The 26937-nt window shown below is 45.4% G+C and overlaps 1 protein-coding gene across 1 annotated transcript in view; it reads right to left on the bottom strand.

Moving 5' to 3' along the window:
• Positions 1–202: 202 nt before the first annotated feature.
• The window catches only part of LOC143961617 (chloride channel protein ClC-Kb-like), an 88938-nt gene continuing 62203 nt past the window's right edge, over positions 203–26937 (bottom strand). The window contains 10 exon segments of the mRNA XM_077470938.1: positions 203–4891; positions 6542–6628; positions 7623–7727; positions 9923–9991; positions 12041–12102; positions 12473–12518; positions 18843–18979; positions 22365–22498; positions 25001–25214; positions 25718–25828. Of these exon segments, the coding sequence (XP_077327064.1) occupies positions 4724–4891; positions 6542–6628; positions 7623–7727; positions 9923–9991; positions 12041–12102; positions 12473–12518; positions 18843–18979; positions 22365–22498; positions 25001–25214; positions 25718–25828 (1133 nt within the window). The 3' untranslated portion in view covers positions 203–4723.

The following is a 26937-nucleotide window of genomic DNA, read 5'->3' on the forward strand; positions in this document are numbered from 1 at the left end:
GTATAATGTGATCAGTATACCAGCCCTGGGCGGCTGCCTAGTTCGCCTGGCGGTAGCCCTGACCTTGGGTATACCCAGAGTATAAGACAACTGAAGAGAGAACACAACTTACATATGTAGTGATCAAACTATACATAGAGCAACATTTATAAAGATATTACCACACAATGATGAAGTCAAGTTCACCATTACCAGGAAACTATAAAGTTTGTGAACCAGTTTTATTTTAGTTTATACAGTTAAAAAAAAAAATGTTTTTAAATCAGTTTATTTACATTTTGTATACAATCTTTGCTTTACAAATAACATTTCATACATTACAAAGGATCCCCAGAGCACAACGAGCTACCTAAAGAGACACATCATTCATTGTCTTCTTTCGGGCAGATTAACTCTCATTGAAACCTCTGGGAGAGGATGAGTCACTATGAGGAATCATTGAATTCTGTGTGCAAATTTTACATCTTGATATCTTTAAAACAAAAACATATTCCATGACTAAAACAAAACAAAACATAAAAACACTATAATTTCCTTTTAAAGTGGACCTATACTAAGATAGTAAGCTATGTTAGCAGCCTCGTAGGGCAGTAGTAGTGGGGTAGAAAAGAGTACAGTACAGATTAGAGTAATGAAAGGGCTGAAGTACCTTTCCTGGAATGCTGCTGTGGACTCCCCTCAATGCTGTCCAGTTGTCTGAAGACTTAAAGTGGGAGTCCGCCAGGACTCCGCGTTTTTTTTTTTTTTAAAAGCCAGCAGCTACAAATACTGCAGCTGCTGACTTTTAAAATAGTGACACTTACCTGTCCAGCGTGCCCGCGATGTCGGCACCCGAAGCCGATCTCTAGATCGTCTTGTCGGGTGCTGCCGCCGCCATCTTGGGTATGGGAATCAGGAAATGGAGCCTTTCGGCTTCATTTCCCGGTTCCCTACTGCGCATGCGCGAATCGCGCTGCGCAATAAGGATGGTCCCTGCTGCTTTTGGGATCTGTGTGTTTCCCAGCAGGCAGCGGGGCACTTGCGGAAAGGGGCGGGCACTTGCGGAAAGGGGCGTAATGTACGCCCCTTTCCGCAGAGAGCTATCCCGGAAGTGGGTGCAGATACCTGTACTGTACAGGTACCTGCACCCCCCTCCCCCCTGAAAGGTGCCAATTGTGGCGCCGGAGGGGGGGAGGGTTCCGATGAGCGGAGGTCCACTTTAGGGTGGACCTCCGCTTTAAGTTCTTGTTCATGTGATTTATTTTTTTACTGAAGGGGAAGATTAGCCAATCTAAACTCTGATCCTCAACATCAACAGAGCTCACGGGATCAAATGCTATGCCTGCCAAAGCATAGCCAGCGCTGCAGCTAGCTTGAACTAACCTTTTGTCCGGGAATGGTGTTTCAGTCCTTCTATTACTCATAATTTATCTATTCTAGCAAGACTGTTAACACAGCTTTAAGCTAACATTTGAATATACAGAGCCTTGAAAAAGTATTCATACCCCTTGAAATGTTACAAATTTTGTCATGCTACGACCAAAAATGTAAATGTATTTAATTGGGATTTTATGTGATAGACCAACACAAAGCGGCACATAAATGTGAAGTGGAAGGAAAATCATAAATGGTTTTCATTTTTTTTACATACAAATATGTGAATAGTGTGGGGGGTACATTTGTATGGCGCCCCCCGGAGTCAATACTTTGTAGAACCTTTCTCTGCAATTACAGCTGCAAGTCTTTTTGGGGATGTCTCTACCAGCTTTGCACATCTAGAGAGGGACATTTCTGCCCATTCTTCTTTGCAAAATAGCTCAAGCTATGTCAGATTGGATGGAGAGCGTCTGTGAACGGCAATTTTCAAGTCTTGACAAAGATTCTCAATTGGATTTAGGTCTAGACTTTGACTGGGCCATTCTAACACATGAAGATGTTTTGACCTAAACCATTCCATTGTAGCTCTGGCTGTATATTTTGGGTCCTTATCCTGCTGGAAGGTGAACCTCCACCCCAGTCTCACAGAAGGTTTTCTTCTAAGATTGTCCTGTTATTTGGCTCCATCCATCTTCCCCATCAACTCTGACCAGCCTCCCTGTCTTTGTCGAAGAAAAGCATCCCCACAACATGATGCTTCCACCACCATATTTCATGGATGGTGTGTTCAGGGTGATGTGCAGTGTTAGTTTTCCGCCACACATAGCGTTTTGCTTTTAGGCTAAAAAGTTAAATTTTTGTCTCATCTGACCAAAGCACCTTCTTCCACATGTTTGCTGTGTCCCCCACATGGCTTCTCGAAAACTGCAAACAAGACTTCTTATGGGTTTCTTTCAACAATGACTTTCTTACTGTCACTCTTCCATAAAGGGCAGATTTGTGGAGAACATGACTAATAGTTGTCCTGTGGACAGATTCTCCCACCTGAGCTGTGGATCTCTGCAGCTCCTCCAGAGTTCCCATGGGCCTCTTGGCTGCTTCTCTAATTAATGTTCTCCTTGCCCAGCCTGTCAGTTTAGGTGGACGGCCATGTCCTAGTTGGTTTGCAGTTGTGCCATACTCTTTCCATTTTAGAATGATGGATTGAACAGAGCTCTGTGAGATGTTCAAAGCTTAGGATATTTTTTTATAACGTAACCCTGCTTTAAACGTCTCCACAACTTTATGCCTGACCTGTCTGGTGTGGTCCTTGGCCTTCATGATGCTGTTTGTTCATTAAGGTTCTCTAGTAAACCTCTGAAAGCTTCACAGAACAGCTGTATTTATACTGAGATTAGATTACACACAGGTGGACTCTACTAATTAGGTGACTTCTGAAGGCACTAGATTTTAGTTAGGGGTATCAGAGTAAAGGGGTCTGAATACAAATGCCCCCCCCCCCCCGCTACACTTTTCACATATTTATTTGTAAAAAAATTGGAAAGCCATTTATCATTTTCCTTCCACTTCACAATTATGTGCCACTTTGTGTTGGTCCATCACATAGAAATCCCAATAAAATACATTTATGTTTTTGGTCGTAACATGACAAAATGTGGAAAATTTAAAGGGGTGTGAATTTTTTTTCAAGGCACTGTAATTCTGCATTTAAAAGGAGCTGATTTACTCCTGAATTCTAAAAACAGTTTAAAATATATAACTTATATAGTGACCTTTTTGGAAATTCTGTTGAGATTGGGTAAACATTTTCAAGTCTCCAAACACAACCAGGTTCTGGTTGAAAATATGTATAGGACCAGGTTCTGGATGGGCATTAATTAAAAATGGTCATGTCTCCAAACAACTAGATTCTGTTTGCAAATCTTTAATTCTCCCATTAGGACCAGGTTCTTAATAGGTATTAGTTAAAAATGTTTACGTCTCCTAACATGACCAGGTTCTGGTTGGACGTTAGGTACAAATGTGCAAGTATTCTAACATCACCAGGTTCTAGTTGGATGTTAGGTAAAAATATTCAGCCCCCTTAACAGGACTGGGTTCTGGCTGGAAGTTAGTTATAAATATTCAGATTCTGGCTTAGAATTAGTTAAAAATGTTCAAGTCTCCTAATATGACAAGGTTCTGCTTGGACGTTAGGGAAAAATGCTCAGATTCCCTAATATGACCAGATTCTACTTGGATATCGGGTAAAATGTTGAAGTCTCCTAATACAACCAGGTTCTGGTGGCACAATAATAAAAAATGTTCAGGTCTTCTGACAAAATCAGGTTCTGGTTGAAAATTTCAAGTCTCCTAACTCAACCACGTTCTGGTTGGATATGTTCAAGTCTCCTAACATGTCCAGGTTCTTGTTGGACGCTAGATAAAAAAGTACCAGTCTTCTAACATGACCAGGTTCTAGTTGGATGCTAGGTAAAAATATTTAGGTCTCCTAACACGACCAGGTTCTGGCTAGGGATTCGTTAGGAATGTTCAGGTTCCCTAACATGACCAGATACTGCATGGACATTGGGAAATATTGAAGTCTCCTATCACAACTATGTTCTGGTTGCACATTTTGTTATAAATGCTCAGGTCTCCTAACATGACCAGATTCTGGGTGGACATTAGGTAAAAATGTTCAAGTCTTCTGACATGACCAGGTTCTAGTTGGATGTTAGGTAAAAATATTTAGGTCTCCTAACATGAGCAGATTCTGCTTGGACATCAGGTAAAACGTTGAAGTCTCCTAACACAACTACATTCTGGTTGCATATTATTTAAAACTTTATAGATCTTCAGACATGATAAGGTTCTGGTTGAAAATATTTATGTCTCCTAACTCAACTGCTTTCTGGTTGGACATTTGTTATAAATTTTCAGGTCTCCTAACACGACCAGATTCTAGTAGGGCATTAGTTAAAAATGTTCAAGTCCCCCTAACATGACCGAGTTCTGGTTGGACATTAGTTATAAATGTTCAAGTCCCCCTAACATGACGGGGTTCTGGTTGGACATTAGTTATAAATGTTCAAGTCCCCCTAACATGACCGGGTTCTGGTTGGACATTAGTTATAAATGTTCAGGTCTCCTAAAGAGACCAGGTTCTAGTTGGAGGTTAGTGAAAAATGTTCAAGTCTCAACATCACCAGATTCCGGTTGGACATTAGTTAAAAATGATCAAGTCTGTCGCAACCAGGTTGTAACCGGGCATTATAAAATAAAACCAATATACAATAACACTTTCAGTCTGAGATGATTTATATGGTCACATTTGGAGACATGTGCCCAGTCGTTGTGTATTCGGCCTCCACAAGGAAGTGTGGTGTCACGTGGTTGATGTTTTTGGAGCAGTGATGGTTTCTTCTTCGTGGTATTCTGAAGGTAGATGGACCAGGGGCTCCAGAGTATAGTCCTCTTGGCCCTTTTCCTCTGTCTTGGGGATTGCACGTGAGGTGAAGGTTCCTTTTACCGTTCCATGTACAGCGTCTTGCAGCTGTGGAAAGTCAGAGATTAAATGGATGAATGTTTGATGTTATGAACAATCCTTACACATAGGCTTTTTTTTTAAGTAAATATACAGTACATGTGATATCTGTTCAGTTGTATGCAACTCTTGGCAATTCCATAGGCCAGCTCTTTGAAATGATTGAGCGTCTTTTCCATAAACTTTTCTTGGCCATTTTTTTTTTTACGAAGTAAGTTGCCAGTACTTTACTTAACCCTCCCCATCTGCTTGCAGTTTTAGAATTCACTTCCACTTTAAGTCATCCTACTAAAATGTTGCTCAAACATATTTACCAATAGCTTTAAATAAATACAGGGCCATTGTTAGGGCCTTGCCAGGGATGGATGCTGACTAAGGTGGCCATTTTTGCTGGATCCCTCCTAATACTGGTTGCTAGGGCACACAGCACCATAACAACCACTAATGCTGTGTCCCCCCGGGGATGAATATTCAGTCTGGCCTCAGTGCTGCCCCCCACTGTGCTTCCATAAGTCCTATCAAAGTGTGGTTGCCCTAAATGGCCTCATGGGTGGCAGGACCTGGCAGTTATTTATAGTTTATTAGTAGTGAACTCTGCGCTTGCTTGGCTTTTGAGTTGCTCATCCTAAGTTGGAAGGTGTTAGCCCCTGTACACACGGTCGGAGATTTCCACAACCAAATCCGTCGGATTCTGCCCGTCGGATTTTGTCCGTCGGATCTTGTCCGAAACTGTTGCATACACACGGTCGGACAAGGGTTGGCGAAAAATCCGATCTTTCAGAACGTGATGACGTAATTTCGTTACGATGGGACTACATTCAGGCTAGTAGCCAATAGCTTTGATGTAGGAATTTGATCTGAGCATGCGTGGCACTTGGTCCGATCAAAATGCTCCACACATGATCGGACTATGTCCGACCGGGCCAGTTGGTCGGGAAATATTTCCAACATGTTGGAAGATTGGGTCCGACGGAGATTCGGATGGAATCAGTCTGATGCATACCACACACAGTCGGATTATCCGACGACGCGGTCCGATAGGACACATTCCGACGGATTCTCCGACCGTGTGTACAAGGCTATAGAACTCTACCTGAAACCTTTGAATATTGTGAGGCAGTGTTTGCCAAACTCTCTACTGTTGTCTATGGAGGAGTTATTATGAGTTTACACGAACCGCAAGTTTCTGAATCTTAAGCAGTGATTCTTTTAGCCTGTTCAGACCCATCCATTCAGACAGGTTGCATTGCAATCAGTTGTAAAGTTAATCTGTGTCTAGCAGACCTATTACGTCATTTTAGTGTGCATACTCAAAACTAACACTAGGTGCAAGAATGCACAAAAAAAGTGCATAGGGTGTACACATGGTTCCTCCCTAAAGAGAAAGGACCCTAGCACTCATTTCTCACAAGACCCCTAACTGGGACTGGGGTGCTCAAGGTTCAGCTGGCTTAAACCAGGTGGAGCTCATAGTTCAGGTGACCTGTGGAGGCAAGGTCCACCCAAGTACTAGGTGGAGCTCCTTTGAAGGGTGACCCTGACCATAAGGCCACATGCCCTCCCCTCCAAGACTTTCACAGAAAGTCCAAGGATCTATGCCCTACTAGTAGGGAGTGAGTAAGGGCCACAAGCTGTGCAAAGTGACCTATGATGTCATACCTCAGTCAGGGAGACGACTCCTACCAGCCGTCCTGTGTTGGTGACATAGGCTCTGCGCAGGCCGAGGAGGTTGAACAAGTCATAAACCTAAAGAGAAAGGAGAACATTTCCACATAAGAACTTCTTACTGAACATGAAAGTGTGTCGCTGTGGCATTATTCTGAACCTTTTTGTCCTGGGGGCTGACCACAAAAATTTCCCCTTTAATGAAAGGGACAGAATAAAGTGTATCATGCAAAATGGTGCCACTGTGACTGGTGGGCATAATGAAAGGTGGGTCTTCCTAAAGGATGTGGCTTATGGTGACAAACCTTGTTGCACCATCCAGCTTCCTTTGCACCTTTCGGCATTCGGTCACAGGCCATCTCAGAGCCGTACAGGAATTTGGTGCTGGAAGACTTGCCTCTGCTAGTTGCTGTGACCACATATCTGAATGAGGTAGCTTTATAATGACCACCATTTGTTACTGACTCTGAGACCCTCAACTCAGTCCTCCTCTGGCTGTAAGCTTTTGTTATTTAGACTTTCCACTCCTCCAAAGTCTGACACCCCATACTCTAATTCAGCGGTCTCCAAATTGTGGCCTGGAGGCCGGATTTGGCCCTTTGCTTGGTTCTATTCGGTGCTTGGGTCATTATTTCGTCCCCTGACACCAACAATGAGTCATCATTTTCCCCACTGACACCAATGATGGAGTGTAGTTTCTCCCAATGACACCAACGATAGGGCATTATTCCCCCCATCCAGTTATACCATCAATGGGGCACAGTTCTTCCCAGTGACACCAATGACACCAATGATGGGGCATGATTCCTCCCATCGAAGGACACTAACGATGGTGCACAATTCCTCTCACTGACACCAGGGCATTGTGCATTTTCTACTTTCAATTGCCACAGTCTGGCCACCCTAAAGTCTGAAGGACAATTAAATGGCTTTTTGGAAAGTTTGGAGACCCCTGCCCTAGCTGAAGTATTAGGTAAAAGAAAGGTCTTAAAATCGAATCTAAAGATGAGGGAACTGAGCCGTAGAGGTCAAGATCAAACTCAGATGATCTGATCAACCTCAGATTCTTCCTTACCTGGTAAAGAGTCTGCTTCTCCAGAAGCCTATACGGAGCTGGATCGATCATCAGGTCCTCTATAGGCACCAATTCATTAAGCTGACGGCACTCCCATTCCTCCACCTATAAAATAAAGTTCTGTTAGGATACAATGAATCTTAACCTGGTAGGTCAGCAATATTTACCATCCAAGGCCATTTTAAGGCAGGGCAAAAGGGGCAGCTGGGCCCTGTCATTGTTGTGGGGCCCAAAGCAACTGCCTCATACTTGCTAACTATCCTGGTTTAAATTCCATCGTCCCTTGAGGTTTTAGTCCCAGGCTGTGTCCCAATATCTCAGTTGTGCTGCTACTAATGCTGCCCAGCTCTACCCTTTTGTTGTGTACAGAGGACTCACCTGCAGACCCTGTGTTTACATGTAAATTACCGGCATTCATATGTAAATAGTGGCGGCATTGATATGTATATCTTGCCCCCCTGAGGTCATATCCACAGTAATCTCTAGCAGCCAATCAACAAGCAGAAATCATGTGCTGTAAGCTTTAGCAACTAATCAGTGAGCCGCAATGTGTGCTGTACCCTCTAGCAACCAGTCAATGAGCAGTAATGATACACTGTAACCTCTGGCAACCAATCGCAATAGCTGCCTGATATGATTTAGTAAACTGATTTTGAGTCCAGCTGCTATTTTGTGTGTCTCAGAGCAGACAGAGAGCGAAACTGCATGGGGGGGCCCCAAGAAAAGTTTTGCCCAGGGTCCAATAAATATTTAAGACGGCCCTGTTACCATCAAATGTGTCATTTGCTGGCATACCTGACTGGATTGTTTAAAAGACATCTGTACTCTTCCTACAAGATGTCCTTTAATGAATATAGCTATCCTGTAGAGTACAGCCCACCTAGAGGTATACTCATCGTCCACCTCCCCTTCATTTAATGAAATTTTGTTCTTTCAATCATGGAGGCTCAGCATCACATGTGGGCACTACTGTACCTATGGTGGTCTGCATGCAAACACAGTCTGTCTAGGAATACCCACTCCTCCAGACTGACATCCACCCATCAAGACATTTTGATATTCGCATAACTCTTCCCAAAGAACCAGCCCAATGTTTCGACCAGGGCTGAAGGCTCATGGGTTATAAAGGCCCGTCACCTACTGTATAAAGGCCTGTCACCCATGGTATAAAGGTCCATCACTCATGGTATAAATATAAATATAACGGTTTAAATGTATATGGTATAATGGCCTGTCACCCATGGTATAAAGACCTGTCACCCACGGTATAAAGACCTGTCACCCACGGTATAAAGACCTGTCACCCACGGTATAAAGACCTGTCAGCTATGACATAAAGACCCGCCAACCATTGTATAAAAACCCGTCAGCCATGGTATAAAGACCTCTCAGCAATGACATAAAGGCCCGTCAACCAAGGCGTAAAGACGTACCAGCCACGATATATATAGACCTGTCACCCATGGTATATAGACCTGTCACCCATGATATATAGACCTGTCACCCATGATATATAGACCTGTCACCCATGGTATAAAGGCCTGTCACCCATTGTGTAAAGACCTGTCACCCATGGTATAAAGACCCATCATTCATGATATAAAGTCCTGTCACACATAATATAAAGACATGTTACCCATTATATATAGACTTGTCACCTACAGTATAAATGCCTGTCACCCATGGTATATAGACCTGACACCCATAGTATATAGACTTGTCACCCATGGTATAAAGACCCATCAACCATGATATATAGATATGTCACTCATGGTATAAAGGCCTGTCACCCACGGTATAAAGACCCGTCACCTACGGTATATAGACCCGTCACGTACGGTATAAAGAGCCGTCACCCACGGTATAAAGAGCCGTCACCCACGGTATAAAGAGCCGTCACCTACGGTATAAAGACCCGTCACCTACGGTGTAAAGAGCCGTCACCCACGGTATAAAGAGCCGTCACCCACGGTATAAAGAGCCGTCACCCACGGTATAAAGAGCCGTCACCCACGGTATAAAGACCCGTCACCCACGGTATAAAGAGCCGTCACCCATGGTATAAAGAGCCGTCACCCATGGTATAAAGACCCGTCGCTCATGGTATATGGATCTGGCCAATACAGCACGTTGGTGTATCTTCACACATGTCTGATTTGACCTCCTTCCGGCACACAGACCCTCCTCCAGTACGATTACTGAGACTGGCTTTAGTATTATAAATCCTCCAAGTAAATGTGAGTGATCTGTGCACAGCCCCGGTGTGACTTGTATTATTGTATTGTAGTATAAGCTCTCACCATTTTCAGGTACTGGCTGCGGAATCTGCTCGAGCGCCTCCTGCGGCTTTCACTCCTCGGCTTAGGCGTCTGTAACAAAGAGATAACACAGAAGATTTTTTAGTTTACTAAATGAAGCCAAAGCCCAAATAACACAAGCTAGTAGGTGCAGTTTTAAGGGTAGCTAGGGTTAACCCTGAAATTCTACTTTAATGAAAATAATTTCCGGTGATGGAAACTTCCTATTATGGGGTGACAACACATTCCCTTGTCTCCGAGTTGTTGTGCTGGGCTGTCACCCCATCTAATGGGCTTCTGATGGAGACTACAATGGGTCATTTCAACAATCAGGCAATGTTCACTGTTGGCAACATCACGAGAAATGCCATGCAGCCTCCTCACTGCCTGCTTTAACCTCCTAAATGCTACACTACTTTGCCACAACCGCGAGTAGGCAGGTGCAGTCTGTATTCTTCCCCGCAGGTGATGCTCAAACATGTTTCTTCTATGACTTCCTTGGTCACAAGGGGGCGGATATCTGATTGGATGTGGACTCCCCATGTGACTCTGGCTGCCATCTTGGGTCAGGCAGAGTCTATTGAAGACTCCCAGGCTTGGAGCACTGGATGTGAGCGACTGGTGTGGGGAAAGGATCCCAGTCTGCCAGGGACAGTACTAGATAGGGAAATGTTCTGGAGGGGTATGAACAGTGTAGGGTTTTAACGTCTACCTTCAAGGAATCCTTTCGCTTTTGGATGTGGATTGGTCCACATGGCAGGCGCTGTTGGCACCTTCCATTTTGCATCTCACTGGCTCACCGTTGTCTCTGTTGTAAGTGGCTCCAGTAGGGTGCGCTCCCCAGCTGTGCTTGTTGTATTTACTGAACTTTTCTACACTGAACTTTCTATTTCTTAATATATTGTTACTATCAAACCTTGTTCACTGCCCGTCGCACAAAGCTGCACCATTAGGTGTGCACATAGGATGTGCCAGATGTGCCTGCTCTGTGTGGTACTGATTCCTCCTGCTTCTGGCACCCCCTGTCTCCCCCCTGCAGTGCTGCCAGCTTCCTCCCCCAGCCCCCCACGGTCTACGACGGGGCTTATTTCAGGATTGAGAGTGGGAAAAATGGCCGGATTTTATTTCCCGGCCCCTTCCTTTTCTGAAAAAACACAGTAAGTGATCAGTACCGATCGCTCCTGTGTTCATTACTAACTGAAGCATAGTAAATGTGCCGCTCAGCACAGAACACTTCCCATTCCTTCACTGTCCAATGAAGCTGGGACTGGGGAATCTCTGCCCTCAGTTCCTTCTTCTGTCTCAAAAGTGAGATCTCAGGAGTCTGTTTAGACCCTTGATATTTCACCAAAGCTTCTAAAAAAAAGAAAAAAAAAAGAAATTGTAAAACAAAATAATAAAAAATAATATTGTAAAAAAATAAAATTGTAAAAAATTATAAAAAAAGAAATAAAAGTAAAAAACGACTGACACCGTCCGTCCAGCGCTCTACTGACACCAATCTTTGCTTTACTGACACCGTCCACTGCTCTGCTGATATACACGCATGTATGTTTTTGCTCTGGGGTGCACACCCTAATGCAGGGGTCTCAAACTGGCGGCCCTCCAGCTGTTGCAAAACTATAAGCCCCATGAGGCATTGCAAGGCTGACATTTACAAGCATGACTCCCACAGGCAGAGGCATGATGGGACTTGTAGTTCTGCAAACAGCTGGAGGGTCGCCAGTTTGGGACCCCTGCCCTAATGCAATACTCTGCACACACCTATGGCTGCACCTACCCACACATGTGCGTTGTGCGCGGTTGTGGTTGCAGCGTGACCCCATTCATTTTAATGGGTCATGTTTGGCATGTGAAAGAACCCTCCAGGAGAAGCCAGCAACTGCCACTCCCTTACATTTATTGACTGACTTGCATACGGTATATAGTGGCTCATTCACACCTCTGTATTTTTTGTTTTGCGTGGTGCATTATTCTTTTTAAGTGGTCTACCTGTGGGAGGTGCAATGTCTGGAAATTGCACAAACATGTAGCAAGCAGCATTTTTTAAAATCTTGCACCGCAAGCCAGCATGAACGGTGCATGAGGAAGTATTCCTGGGGGGCGAGTCCTATAACTTACCTCTTCGCTTTCAAATGTGACGGTGTCCTGGTTGCTGTATGTGATTTCTGTAGCTTCTGACTCTGGTAAAGTGAGAAAAAATAAAATCATACAAAGGGTTTAAGGAAATAACTCCAGCCTAAACCCTTTCCTTCACCTACGTATTTCCTCAAACAGCTTGAAGTGGCTTCTAAAAACGAAAAACTGAAGCTAAAACTGAAATCAGCCTTGCAGTGGGTGTGCCTTTTGGATGGGTGTGGGAGGTACCATGGTGACCTTCCAGGAGGGGGTGGGTAGGGTGGAGGTGGTGGGAACTATTTGTAGTTTGGTGTGCAGAATGGAGACCTGCTGCTGGTATTGCAATCTTGATGCAGTCATATAGCACTGTCTATTTTTTTTAGATCATTCTAATTGTATATCATGTTATATATATAATTTGAAGTAAAATCGTACCTGTTCTGTTGAGACGGGGTCTGGATGTGTACAATTCTCCCATAGACTGAAATAAAGAAAAATTACTTTTAACTTGTGTTCTATAATTGATACACAGATATTCATTCTAATGCCGCGTACACACGAGTGGACTTTTCAACATCCAAAGTCCGAAGGACTGAGTCCGTCAGACTATCCGATCGTGTGTGGGCTGCAACGGACTTTTGACTCGCCAAAGTCCGAAGGACTTTAGAATATGGAACATGCTTCAAATTTTCCCGAAGGTACTCCGCCGGACCCGGTCCCCTTCGAAAACTCTGCTCGTGTGTATGCTACTCCGACGGACTAAAACCGACGCTAGGGCAGCTATTGGCTACTGGCTATGAACTTCCTTATTCGAGTCGGGTCGTACGTCATCACGTTCGAATCCGTCGGAGTTTAGTGTGATTGTGTGTGGCCAAGTCCGTTCGGCCGAAAAGTCTGTCAGAACTCCGTCGGAATTCCAGCAGAACTCCGACGGAACTCCTTTGGAAGTCTGTCGGACATAAGTCCGCTCGTGTGTACGGGGCTTAAAGGGTTCTATAGGCCGTAAGTGCATGTCAGTGCATCTATGAGTGGCGGTGAGTACAGAAGTGTTCATCTGTGGAGGGGTGGTGAGTACAGAAGTGTTCATCTGTGGAGTGGTGGTGAGTACAGAAGTGTTCATCTGTGGAGTGGTGGTGAGTACAGAAGTGTGCATCTATGGAGTGGTGGTGAGTACAGAAGTGCGCATCTATGGAGTGGCGGTGAGTGCAGAAGTGTGCATCTATGGAGTGGCGGTGAGTGCAGAAGTGTGCATCTATGGAGTGGTGGTGAGTACAGAAGTGCGCATCTATGGAGTGGTGGTGAGTACAGAAGTGTGCATCTATGGAGTGGCGGTGAGTACAGAAGTGTGCATCTATGGAGTGGCGGTGAGTTCAGAAGTGTGCATCTATGGAGTGGTGGTGAGTACAGGAGTGTTCATCTATGGAGTGGTGGTGAGTACAGAACTGTGCATCTATGGAGTGGTGGTGAGTTCAGAAGTGTGCATCTGTGGAGTGGTGGTGAGTACAGAAGTGTGTATCTATGGAGTGGTGGTGAGTACAGAAGTGTTCATCTGTGGAGTGGTGGTGAGTACAGAAGTGTGCATCTATGGAGTGGTGGTGAGTACAGAAGTGTTCATCTGTGCAGTGGTGGTGAGTACAGAAGTGTGCATCTATGGAGTGGTGGTGAGTTCAGAAGTGTGCATCTATGGAGTGGTGGTGAGTTCAGAAGTGTGCATCTGTGGAGTGGTGATGAGTACAGAAGTGTGTATCTATGGAGTGGTGGTGAGTACAGAAGTGTTCATCTGTGGAGTGGTGGTGAGTACAGAAGTGTGCATCTATGGAGTGGTGGTGAGTACAGAAGTGCGCATCTATGGAGTGGTGGTGAGTACAGAAGTGTGCATCTATGGAGTGGCGGTGAGTACAGAAGTGTGCATCTATGGAGTGGCGGTGAGTTCAGAAGTGTGCATCTATGGAGTGGTGGTGAGTACAGAAGTGTTCATCTGTGGAGTGGTGGTGAGTACAGAAGTGTGCATCTATGGAGTGGTGGTGAGTTCAGAAGTGTGCATCTGTGGAGTGGTGGTGAGTACAGAAGTGTGCATCTATGGAGTGGTGGTGAGTACAGAAGTGTGCATCTATGGAGTGGTGGTGAGTACAGAAGTGTGCATCTATGGAGTGGTGGTGAGTACAGAAGTGCACATCTATGGAGTGGTGGTGAGTACAGAAGTGTGCATCTATGGAGTGGTGGTGAGTACAGAAGTGTGCATCTATGGAGTGGTGGTGAGTTCAGAAGTGTGCATCTATGGAGTGGTGGTGAGTTCAGAAGTGTGCATCTGTGGAGTGGTGGTGAGTACAGAAGTGTGCATCTATGGAGTGGTGGTGAGTACAGAAGTGTGCATCTATGGAGTGGTGGTGAGTACAGAAGTGTGCATCTATGGAGTGGTGGTGAGTACAGAAGTGCGCATCTATGAGTGGTGGTGAGTACAGAAGTGTGCATCTATGGAGTGGTGGTGAGTACAGAAGTGTGCATCTATGGAGTGGTGGTGAGTTCAGAAGTGTGCATCTATGGAGTGGTGGTGAGTACAGAAGTGTTCATCTATGGAGTGGTGATGAGTACAGAAGTGTTCATCTATGGAGTGGTGGTGAGTACAGAAGTGTTCATCTATGGAGTGGTGGTGAGTACAGAAGTGTGCATCTATGGAGTGGTGATGAGTACAGAAGTGTTCATCTATGGAGTGGTGGTGAGTACAGAAGTGTTCATCTGTGCAGTGGTGGTGAGTACAGAAGTGTGCATCTATGGAGTGGTGGTGAGTTCAGAAGTGTGCATCTATGGAGTGGTGGTGAGTTCAGAAGTGTGCATCTGTGGAGTGGTGATGAGTACAGAAGTGTGTATCTATGGAGTGGTGGTGAGTACAGAAGTGTTCATCTGTGGAGTGGTGGTGAGTACAGAAGTGTGCATCTATGGAGTGGTGGTGAGTACAGAACTGCGCATCTATGGAGTGGTGGTGAGTACAGAAGTGTTCATCTGTGGAGTGGTGGTGAGTAAAGAAGTGTGCATCTATGGAGTGGTGGTGAGTTCAGAAGTGTGCATCTATGGAGTGGTGGTGAGTTCAGAAGTGTGCATCTGTGGAGTGGTGGTGAGTACAGAAGTGTGCATCTATGGAGTGGTGGTGAGTACAGAAGTGCGCATCTATGGAGTGGTGGTGAGTACAGAAGTGTGCATCTATGGAGTGGCGGTGAGTACAGAAGTGTGCATCTATGGAGTGGCGGTGAGTTCAGAAGTGTGCATCTATGGAGTGGTGGTGAGTACAGAAGTGTTCATCTGTGGAGTGGTGGTGAGTACAGAAGTGTGCATCTATGGAGTGGTGGTGAGTTCAGAAGTGTGCATCTGTGGAGTGGTGGTGAGTACAGAAGTGTGCATCTATGGAGTGGTGGTGAGTACAGAAGTGTGCATCTATGGAGTGGTGTTGAGTACAGAAGTGTGCATCTATGGAGTGGTGGTGAGTACAGAAGTGCACATCTATGGAGTGGTGGTGAGTACAGAAGTGTGCATCTATGGAGTGGTGGTGAGTACAGAAGTGTGCATCTATGGAGTGGTGGTGAGTTCAGAAGTGTGCATCTATGGAGTGGTGGTGAGTTCAGAAGTGTGCATCTGTGGAGTGGTGGTGAGTACAGAAGTGTGCATCTATGGAGTGGTGGTGAGTACAGAAGTGTGCATCTATGGAGTGGTGGTGAGTACAGAAGTGTGCATCTATGGAGTGGTGGTGAGTACAGAAGTGCGCATCTATGAGTGGTGGTGAGTACAGAAGTGTGCATCTATGGAGTGGTGGTGAGTACAGAAGTGTGCATCTATGGAGTGGTGGTGAGTTCAGAAGTGTGCATCTATGGAGTGGTGGTGAGTACAGAAGTGTTCATCTATGGAGTGGTGATGAGTACAGAAGTGTTCATCTATGGAGTGGTGGTGAGTACAGAAGTGTTCATCTATGGAGTGGTGGTGAGTACAGAAGTGTGCATCTATGGAGTGGTGATGAGTACAGAAGTGTTCATCTATGGAGTGGTGATGAGTACAGAAGTGTTCATCTATGGAGTGGTGGTGAGTACAGAAGTGTTCATCTATGGAGTGGTGGTGAGTACAGAAGTGTTCATCTATGGAGTGGTGATGAGTACAGAAGTGTTCATCTATGGAGTGGTGGTGAGTACAGAAGTGTTCATCTATGGAGTGGTGGTGAGTACAGAAGTGTTCATCTATGGAGTGGTGGTGAGTACAGAAGTGTTCATCTATGGAGTGGTGATGAGTACAGAAGTGTTCATCTATGGAGTGGTGGTGAGTACAGAAGTGTTCATCTATGGAGTGGTGGTGAGTACAGAAGTGTGCATCTATGGAGTGGTGGTGAGTACAGAAGTGTGCATCTATGGAGTGGTGGTGAGTACAGAAGTGTTCATCTATGGAGTGGTGGTGAGTACAGAAGTGTTCATCTATGGAGTGGTGGTGAGTACAGAAGTGTTCATCTATGGAGTGGTGGTGAGTTCAGAAGTGTGCATCTATGGAGTGGTGGTGAGTACAGGAGTGTTCATCTATGGAGTGGTGGTGAGTACAGAAGTGTGCATCTATGGAGTGGTGGTGAGTACAGAAGTGTGCATCTATGGAGTGGTGGTGAGTACAGAAGTGTTCATCTATGGAGTGGTGGTGAGTACAGAAGTGTTCATCTATGGAGTGGTGGTGAGTACAGAAGTGTGCATCTATGGAGTGGTGGTGAGTACAGAAGTGTTCATCTATGGAGTGGTGGTGAGTACACAAGTCTTCATCTATGGAGTGGTGGTGAGTACAGAAGTGTGCATCTATGGAGTGGTGGTGAGTACAGAAGTGTGCATCTATGGAGTGGTGGTGAGTACAGAAGTGTTCATCTATGGAGTGGTGGTGAGTACAGAAGTGTTCATCTATGGAGTGGTGGTGAGTACACAAGTCTTCATCTATGGAGTGGTGGTGAGTACAGAAGTGTGCATCTATGGAGTGGTACACCCATTTGCCTGCCTGTGCCATTCTGCCGAGGTATATGTGTGTGAGGCGGTCGGCAAGTGGTTAATAAGACTCGCAGCCAATCACTAAAATTAGAGGAAAAGCGATTTAAGCGGAAAAAGGGTCTAAGTGCAGAATAGATGTTCAAGCTGGGATCTTCTAAACCTCAACCCAACCCTAGGGCCATTGTGGTTTGATTCGGAGTCCCAACATTGGGAATTATGTCAGTATACATTCACTTTGGAAAACCTGCAAAGAATCCAAAGGTAGAATGGATGTTCAACTTTTATACTCCCCAGCTGGGATCTTTTAAACCTCAACCCAACTTTAGGGCCACTGTGGTTTGGTTCAGAGTCCCAAGGCATTGGGATTTATGTCAGCATATGTTCACTTTGGAAATTTGCAAAGGATTTAGTTGCAGAATGGATGCTCGGCTCTTCTACTCCCCTAGTTGGGATCTACTAAACCTTAAACCAACCTTAGGGCCATTGTGGTTTGGGTTAGAGTGAATGTTCAGCTCTTCTACTTTCCTATTTGAAATCTAGTAAACCTCACCCCAACCTAACTGGAATCTCCTAAACCTCAACCCAACCTTAGGGCCATTGTGGTTGTATTCAGTTTCCCAAGGCATTGGGAATGATGTCAGCATACATTTACTGTGGAAACCTGCAAAGGATCCAGGGGTAGAATGGATGGTCAGTTCTTCCTCTCCCCTAGATGGGATCTACTAAACCTCAACCTAACCTTAGGGTCATTTTGGTTTGGTTTATAATGAATGTTAAGCAGGGCTGGATTAACCTAAGGGCTATTGGAGCTGCAGCTCCAGGCCCCTACCTTAATATAGGCCCAGCCACCCAAAAAGAACACACTGCTCAAGAAAAGCAATGGGCCAACAGAGTTCTCCCCTGATGGGCCCTGCATTATGCATGCACCGCCTGGGCAGGGTGGTTGGATTGATAATGGGCACCTCATGAGCAGTCCTAACGGAAGCCTGGTGCACGCCAATGCAGGGCTCTTGCAGAAATCTGGGGCTTCCATAGTGTTAGGCCTGCTCGGCTGCACTCTTTCAGCTCAGAGTGCAGGCCAATGCATGGCCCTTACGGCAACCTGGCAAATCAAATGCCAGGCTTCCCTTGTTTACATGTGCCTTTTAGAGTTTGGGCTCATGCCAACACAGGCTCTTAGAAACACAGAAGGGTGCCCCGTAAAAGGCCCACCAAAATCCTCAGCACCAAGCACATGATGCTTTTAATCCTTCCCAGCTCTTCTACTCTCCTATCTGGGATCTATTAGACCTCAATCCAACCATAGGGCCATTGTGGTTGGGTTCATGGTCCCAAGTCATTGGGAGTTGTGTCAGCATACGTTCACTTTGGAAACTTGCAAAGGATCCAGGGATAGAATGGAGGTTCGTTTCCTCTACTCCCCTAGCTGGAATGTACCAAACCTCAACCCAACCAGGCGCAGAAGGGATATTCAACTTTTCTACTCCCCTAGCTGGGATCTTCTAAACCTCAACCCAACCTTAGGGTCATTGTGGTTGGGTTCAGAGTCCCAAGGTAAATGGGTCTGCATGTGAGCCTCACCCCTCTTCCAGATACTGCATGCATCTATACGTAGTGTTGCTTGCTGCCATTGCTTCAGAAACCTGTGTCTGATGGCCGCTGTAAAAGACCTGCAGTGCTGTCTGGCACTGACCAGGAGGCGAGAGGGGGAGTGACGCTACCTATCCCTCTCACTTCCTGGGTTTTTCTGTGATAAGTATAGGATTTTGTACCCTTCACCCCAGTCAAGTCCCCAAAAGTTGTCTTACAGTAACAGTCAGGTTGCTGTCAAGGTTGGTGCCAGTTTGGTTTATCATGTATTGGATCCTGCGTTCTGTGCTGAGCTGATCTGCCAAGATTTTGCTGAGTGTTTTTTTGCTGACCGAGCCGAGGAGGATCTTAGAGTCTGGGTGAGAAATAAGAAAAGAGGGTTCAATGGCATATTGGGAGAGAGAGAGAAACACAACAGTAGACTGTGCTTATAGTAGAACAATTACTTAATTTTGTTCAGCTGCATTTGGATACCTTCATCTAAAAATAAAGACTGTAGAGTGTTTTTTGTAGATATATTCTGTATATAAATATTATTGTATGTAGTTTTCTATCCAGCCAGCAGAGGGAGCACTTGGCTCATTTTTACATGTTTTAAGGGTTCTTCCTAGCTACTCTGCCTGCTCATGGTGTTCATTAGCGCAAATTAAGTTTGCACTTACTGGTCAATGGGTCAATGCCTATCCCAACATGTTTCTTCTTAGAAGGCTTCTTCAGGAACATTGACTTCTCCTGGGAAAGTCTTCTAAGGCAAAATGCATTAGGGGCAAGACTAAGCATTGTGATGTCATCATACACAGTGGCAACCACTCAGAAGCAGTAAGTGCCCTGTAGTGCAGCGTCATTGGATGAGTAGATGTGATATACAGTGGTGTGAAAAAGTGTTTGCCCCCTTCCTTATTTCCTGTTCCTTTGCATGTTTGTCACACTTAAGTGTTTCGGAACGTCAAACCAATTTAAACAATAGTCAAGGACAACACAAGTAAACACAAAATGCAATTTGTAAATGAAGGTGTTTATTATTAAAGGTGAAAAAAAATCCAAACCATCATGGCCCTGTGTGAAAAAGTGATTGCCCCCCTTGTTAAAACATACTATAACTGCGGTTGTCCACACCTGAGTTCAATTTCTCTAGCCACACCCAGGCCTGATTATTGCCACACCTGTTTACAATCAAGGCATCACTTAAATAGGAGCTGCTTGACACAGTAAGGTCCACCAGAAGATCCTTAACCTCCCTGGCGGTACGATTATTTCGGATTTTAGGTGCTAAAAGCGGTACCATTATTTTGCATGAAAATTTGGCGTTTTATATTGTAGTCCTGCAATTCTTAGGAATAACTCTCTTAAATCTGTCCAAACCAGAGTCTAGCAGACATCCCGGGTATGATAAAGTTTGAAAAATTAAATCATAAATTATAATATAATAAATAATTATAAATAATTGTACCAAATAATAATATAACAATAATAAAAATTATTCAATAATGTAATCAAATCAAAAACACTGAAATTTGCTCAGTTGCAGAATTGTCACTGTCATTACTTTTCAGTATTTGATGACGGATCTCCCCACAAATTGCTATCGCTCAATTCTGCGAGTGATTCTAATTTATTATCGCTGTTTTCTAGCTGGTCTAAAATCATTTTTGATGTACAGTGACAGTTTTGGTTGCTATGGGCAATCTCCAGTTTCCAGGCATAAAGAACAGTTTTTATTATATAAAACTGCATGCAGGACACTGGGCAGACCACTAGGGACAACGGGGATGTGAAATATTTACATACAGCAATGTAATCTGTAAGATTACATTATACTGTATGTTTACTGTTTGTTTCACTTTTTGAATTTGGCGCCGATCTCCGTGCCCGTGCGTCGCAACGCTCGCAGGGCACGGAGATCGGCGATGTAATGCATCGAGCGAGACACGGCTCGCTCGTACAGCGGGGAGACAACGCTGGATCCGAGGGAGAAGGTAAGTAATCCTCCTCCTGGATCCAGCGATGCAGTCCCGAGTCTGACTCGGGGATACCGCTCTTGGTATAAAAAATCCACCCCGAGTCAGACTCGGGAATACCGTCAGGGGGGTTAAAAGCTACACATCATGCCGAGACCCAAAGAAATTCAGGAACAATTGAGAAAGAAAGTAATTGAGATCTATCAGTCTGGAAAGGGTTATAAAGCCATTTCCAAAGCTTTGGGAATCCAGCGAACCACAGTGAGAGCCATTATCCACAAATGGCGAAGACATGGAACAGTGGTGAACTTTCCCAGGAGTGGCCGGCCGCCCAAAATTACCCCAAGAGCGCAGCGACGACTCATCCAAGAGGTCACAAAAGACCCCACAACAACGTCCAAGGAACTGCAGGCCTCACTTGCCTCAGTTAAGGTCAGCGTTCATGCCTCCAAGAAAAGACTGGGCAAAAATGGCCTGCATGGCAGAGTTCCAAGGAGAAAACCACTGCTGAGCAAAAAGAACATCAAGCTCGTCTCAATTTCTCCACAACACATCTTGATGATCCCCAAGACTTTTGGGACAACATTCTGTGGACCGATGAGACAAAAGTGGAACTCTTTGGAAGGTGTGTGTCCAAGTATATCTGGCGTAGAAGGAACACTGCATTTCATAAAAAGAACATTATACCAACAGTAAAATATGGTGGTGGTAGTGTGATGGTCTGGGGCTGTTTTGCTGCTTCAGGACCTGGAAGACTTGCCGTGATAAAAGGAACTATGAATTCTGCTGTCTACCAAGAGATCCTGAAGGAGAATGTCCGACCATCTGTTCGTGTACTCAAGCTGAAACGAACTTGGGTTCTGCAGCAGGACAATGATCCTAAACACACCAGCAAGTCCACCACCGAATGGCTGAAGAAAAACAAAATGAAGACTTTGGAGTGGCCTAGCCAAAGTCCTGACCTGAATCCTATTGAGATGTTGTGGTATGACCTTAAAAAGGCCGTTCATGCTCGAAAACCCTCTAATGTAACTGAATTAGGACAATTCTGCAAAGATGAGTGGGCCAAAATTCCTCCAGGACGCTGTAAAAGCCTCATTGCACGTTATCGCAAACGCTTGGTTGCAGTTGTTGCTGCTAAGGGTGGCCCAACCAGTTATTAGGTTTAGGGGCAATCACTTTTTCACACAGGGCCATGATGGTTTGGATTTTTTTTCACCTTTAATAATAAACACCTTCATTTACAAATTGCATTTTGTGTTTACTTGTGTTGTCCTTGACTATTGTTTAAATTGGTTTGATGTTCCGAAACACTTAAGTGTGACAAACATGCAAAGGAACAGGAAATGAGGAAGGGGGCAAACACTTTTTCACACCACTGTACAACTAGTACAGAGCTGAGAGTTTCTTCTTGTAAAGTAATATATTTTTTAAACCATATCAACACATTTTATGCAGCGATGATTTCTCTTTTTGAATAGGAAAGGAGAGCGCAGGTCTTGAAAGCTGGAGATCGCTCATTTCAGAGATGTCGGGAACACGGCCAAAGTTCGGGGCATCCCAGATCACAGGCAGGATGGTGCAGAATTTAGTTGTTTTTTTAGCCAGGCTGTGGGGAAGCTGCGATTGGCCTATAAGTACGGCACTTAAATGAAACTCCACATTTTAAAGCTTTGCATTGTTTTACAACATATGGGGGTCCCTGGACAGCACAGTACATGTTATTACAATGGTGACCTTAGCCTTTAAGACTACAGATATAGAAAAGGGGAAAGCACTAACCTTCGGAATCCACGATGGGGTACTGCTTTAGATCAGAGGTTTTCAGCAGGTGTCGGATGTCCTTGTACTTAAACCCTTTCACCAGATATCTCAACTCTGTCACCATGAAGTCCTCGGCACATACGTCATGGGCACTGGGAGGGTAAGAGCACATAATTAGGTCTGCTATAGTGAAAAATAATATATTCTGGTTACTGTACGTGTTTAACCACTACAGATCCGCGCTATTGCCAAATGACGGCATTAGCGCGGACCTACATTTCCGGGACTATGTCTATTGACGTCGTCCCGGTTACGAGCGGCCTGCGCGCCCCCTGAGGGGCGCGCGCGGCGCGCTCTGTGATCGGCGAGTCCGTGAGACTCGCCTGATCACCGATCCGTGTAAGGGGTCGATCCCGACCCCTTATCACGTGATCAGCTGTCAGCCAATGACAGCTGATCATGTGATAGAACGGAGCCGGTAATCGGCTATTATTCCTCCTCACGCTGACAGCGCGAGGAGAGAAAAAAAAAAGCCGATCACCGGCGGCCGTGATCGGGACATCAGTCCCGATCACGGCCATCAATACAAGGGACCACCTGCCACCCGCCTGTGCCCACCTGCCTCCCGCAGTGCCATCCTGAAGTAAAATAAAAGCAAAAGTAAGTGCCCCCCGTCAGTGCCCCCCGTCAGTGCCCATAGTGCCCACAGTGCCACCCACAGTGCCACCCACAGTGCCACCCCACAGTGCCACCCACAGTGCCACCCACAGTGCCACCCAATCTGCCTCAAAGGTGCTGCACCCCAGTGCCGCCCATCAGTGCCCAGCAGTGCCGCCCATCTGTGCCCAGCAGTGCCGCCCATCAGTGCCCAGCAGTGCCACCTATCAGAGCCACCTATCAGTGCCACCTATCAGTGCCCATCAGTCCCATCTATCTGTGGTACCTATCAGTGCCCATCCGTGCCACTTATCCGTGCCACCCATCCGTGCCATCTTATCTGTGCCCATCTTTGCCCATCAGTGCCGCCTTATCTGTGCCCATCGGTGCCGCCTTATCTGTGCCTATTAGTGCCGCCTTAACTATGCCTATCAGTGCCCACCGGTGCAGCCTATCAGTGCCCACCAATACAGCCCATCAGTGCCCACCAATGCAGCCTATCAGTGCCGCCTAATCAGCGCACTTCAATGAAGGAGAAAAATGACCCGTTTGCAAAATTTTATAACAAACTATTAAAACATGATTTTTTTTTTTTTGCATCTTTTTTTGTTTGTTTAGCAAAAAATAAAACTCCGAGCTGTAACTAAATACCACCAAAAGAAAGCTCTATTTGTGGGAAAAAAATTATAAAAATTTCATTTGGGTACAGTGTTGTATGACCGCACAATTGTCATTGTCATTCAAAGTGCATCAGCGCTGAAAGCTGAAAATTGGTCTGGGACTGAGGGGGGTTTAAGTGCCCAGTAAGCAAGTGGTTAAAAGCTCTAATCATTGTATTGGGAATACCTAGGCCTCGTTCACATGGGCCATACCATAGCGTACACCCATGCAGGGCCATGTTTACCCTCACAGGTGTTCTGTGCATTTCCATGCAGGGAGTCCCATTGGTGTCAATTCAGATGCAGCGGCTTCACAGACATAGACACTGCTCTAGGTACGACCTCTGTGCTGGTGCGTGTCCCCAAATGCAAACAGTGCGAATTTGGGGACATGCACACGTCTGTATGTCATATTGTCCGTGAAGCTGCTGCACTCTAATCACCAGGCATCAATGGGACTGACTGCATGGAACACCTATGCATCCCCATGTGGGTAAACATGGGCCTGCATGAGCGTATGCAATGGTATGGCCCGTATGAACGAGGCCTTATTCTTTTATGTTGTTTTACATGCCTTTACTAATAATTTTCTTCACATTTACATGCAGACCAAGCTGTCCATAGCTGCTTTTTCCTATGGTTCAAACCCAAAAGAGAAAAAAAAAAAGAAACCTGTTGCTGTAGCTACTTAGAGTGGAGCTCCACCCAAAAGGGGAAGCTTTGTCTGTCTGCCTCCTCCCCCCTGCCACATTTGGAACCTTTTGGGGGGGAGCGGGTACCTGGGTTTGACAGGTACCCACTACCACTTCCAGCTCAGTTCACCGCGGCCCCACTCCTTCCCCCACAGCATTTAAGGAAACTTCACAAGTCCGAGAAGACTGTGGCCCATTCACAAAGCTCAGCGCGCTTCGTGCATGCTCAGTAGGAAAGCGGCTGTGAAGCCTCAAGGCCCGCTTCCTGATTTGTCGGGAGGAGAAACATGAAGACATTAGCGAATAATAATTCACCATTGTCACACAACTGGGTGGGCTCTGGGCGCAGTGCTCTGTGTCCAGGGCCCACCCTTTTTGAAGGCAATTAGAGCCTCAGGCTCTAATCACGTGCTTCGAAAAAAAAAAACACCATTAGAATCCATGTGTCCGGTGCCCTGCATGCAGATTATGAGTCAGGTGCATGGATTAGGGGGGCGGTGCCCTTGCTCCCTGCATGGGCAGCCGCCACTGATGCTGGAGTGTTTGCGTGAAAAATAAAAATAAAAAAGGCCACCAGGAGCGAAAAGGGTTAATCCTACTTTCACCCAGCAGAACCAATCCCATAATTAAATGATTTGTGCATTACCAGTTCTTCCCAATTTTCAGCTTGGGGAGGTACGGCAGTTTCTTGATGATGATGATGAGGTCGAAGAAGGAGTTCTGGCAGCTCTGGCTGATGGCGTTGGCTATGAGAACAGCGATGAGGACCGGCAGAATGTGGGACATTTGTCCCGTCAGCTCAAACACCAGCAGAGCTGTAGAGAGGGTGTGGGTGACCGCTCCGGAATACGCCGCCGCACCTACGGGAAGGAGAAAAGATGGCATGAGGAGAGGGGCAAGATGGCAGAACATCACAGAGTATGAAAGGATTGAAGGAACTGAAATCCAGTGAATGAAAGGGCAAGGATAGTCAAGCTGGAGTTGATGCTGGATGTCCACCAACCAGGAAATGAGGAAGACTCTGTAAGACTTGCTGCAGCTTCTAATGCACATTGTGAGAAGCTTACAGAGTGCAGTGAAATCAGAGGAAGCAATTTCATTCCAGGAGAGGAGCCGGTATAACCAGGGCAGTCTTTAACGCAGGGCAAAAGGGGAAGCTGCCCTGGGCCTAGTCATTGTCGTGGGGCCCAAAGCAGCTGCCCCTTGAGTCCGCATTGCCAGCAAATAGTTGATAAGTGGATTCGGGAGGGCCCAAGAAAATGTTTGCCCAGGGTCCAAATAAATATTTAAGAAGGCCCTGGGTACAACTGTGCAATACTGAAGGAAAGGCCGGAGGTCAGATTTAAGAACATTATTTTGTAACCTGCGAGTGCGTATCCTGCCGGAGTGATCTTGATGGGGATGCCTTCTGAGATGAAACCATTTGGGAAGATCTTTGCCATAATTTCTCCGTACAGTCGTCCGAGGCCGGCACCTGTAATGGACATGAAATACAAGGATGTGAATGAACGGTCCACACCGAGACGTCTTAAGTGACCACCCCAGCCGGGAAAACCATCCAATATCTACAGGAGGGCTTCCAAGTACCCAACATGGAATCACTGATCTTTTTACCTAGGAATGCCATCTGCTTGTAATTAATATGAATGATTAAAGTGTAGTAATGGTCTATAACCCTTTTATTGTGTCTGTGTAGGGTGGTAGCCATATTTGACCTTTATTTCTGCAGCCACTGCCTCCTGTTCACGGATTGCACTTTACTGCTCCTTGCATCCAATGCAAATCTTCCCAGCTGACATGATAATTATTTTGCAGACTTTGTTTCTGCATATGCGTTCAAGAAGTGCAAAAAATACCAGATGATCCTGCCAGAAATCCAGCGAGCTGATGACTGATTGCTCTCTCTGTCTGTGCTGCACTTTTCACAGTTAACATTGTTTCTAACTACAGAACATCTCTCCCAATGTTATGAAGATGAGGAGACGGGCAGGCGTTCTGTAGTCAAGCTTCTCCTCTATAGATACAGTGCAGTGAGTGAGCATTGTCACCTTAGGACAGGACTACAGAAAACCTATATAGGAAAAGACTACAGTGCTGATGTAGCCTCCCAGAGATGCACTAGGGTAGATGTGAGGGAAAATTGAATCGACCTTCTAAAGGGAAGAGGCAGCTCCCCTGTATAGGTCCTGAGTCAATCTAGTAAACATGAAAAGAGCAAAGGGCGCCTCCATCTGAGTGTAGAGTGTAGAGAAACAGGACAAGAAGGGTCTATTGGGACAGTTGCTGTGGATGACTATGGATATATACCCATCAAGTAGGTTGTACTGGACTATCTCGGTATCTCAGTACTGAGATAGTCCAGTACAACCTACTTGATGGGTATATATCCATGGTCATCCACAGCAACTTTCCCGATAAACCCTTCCTGTCCTGTTTCTCTATATTAATTTGGATGATGGTACCTTACTAATTATTGCTAGTTAGTGGTATATGTGAAACAATACTCATAAATTTTACATGAGTGTAGAGTATGAAAACCAGCAAATCATATAAATAGATGAAAATAATGCACTCACATGTGGT

Source organism: Lithobates pipiens, unplaced genomic scaffold (genome assembly GCF_037356315.1).
Source record: "Lithobates pipiens isolate NorthernLeopardFrog02 unplaced genomic scaffold, aLitPip1_a1.2 Scaffold_8, whole genome shotgun sequence".
Taxonomy (NCBI): domain Eukaryota; kingdom Metazoa; phylum Chordata; class Amphibia; order Anura; family Ranidae; genus Lithobates; species Lithobates pipiens.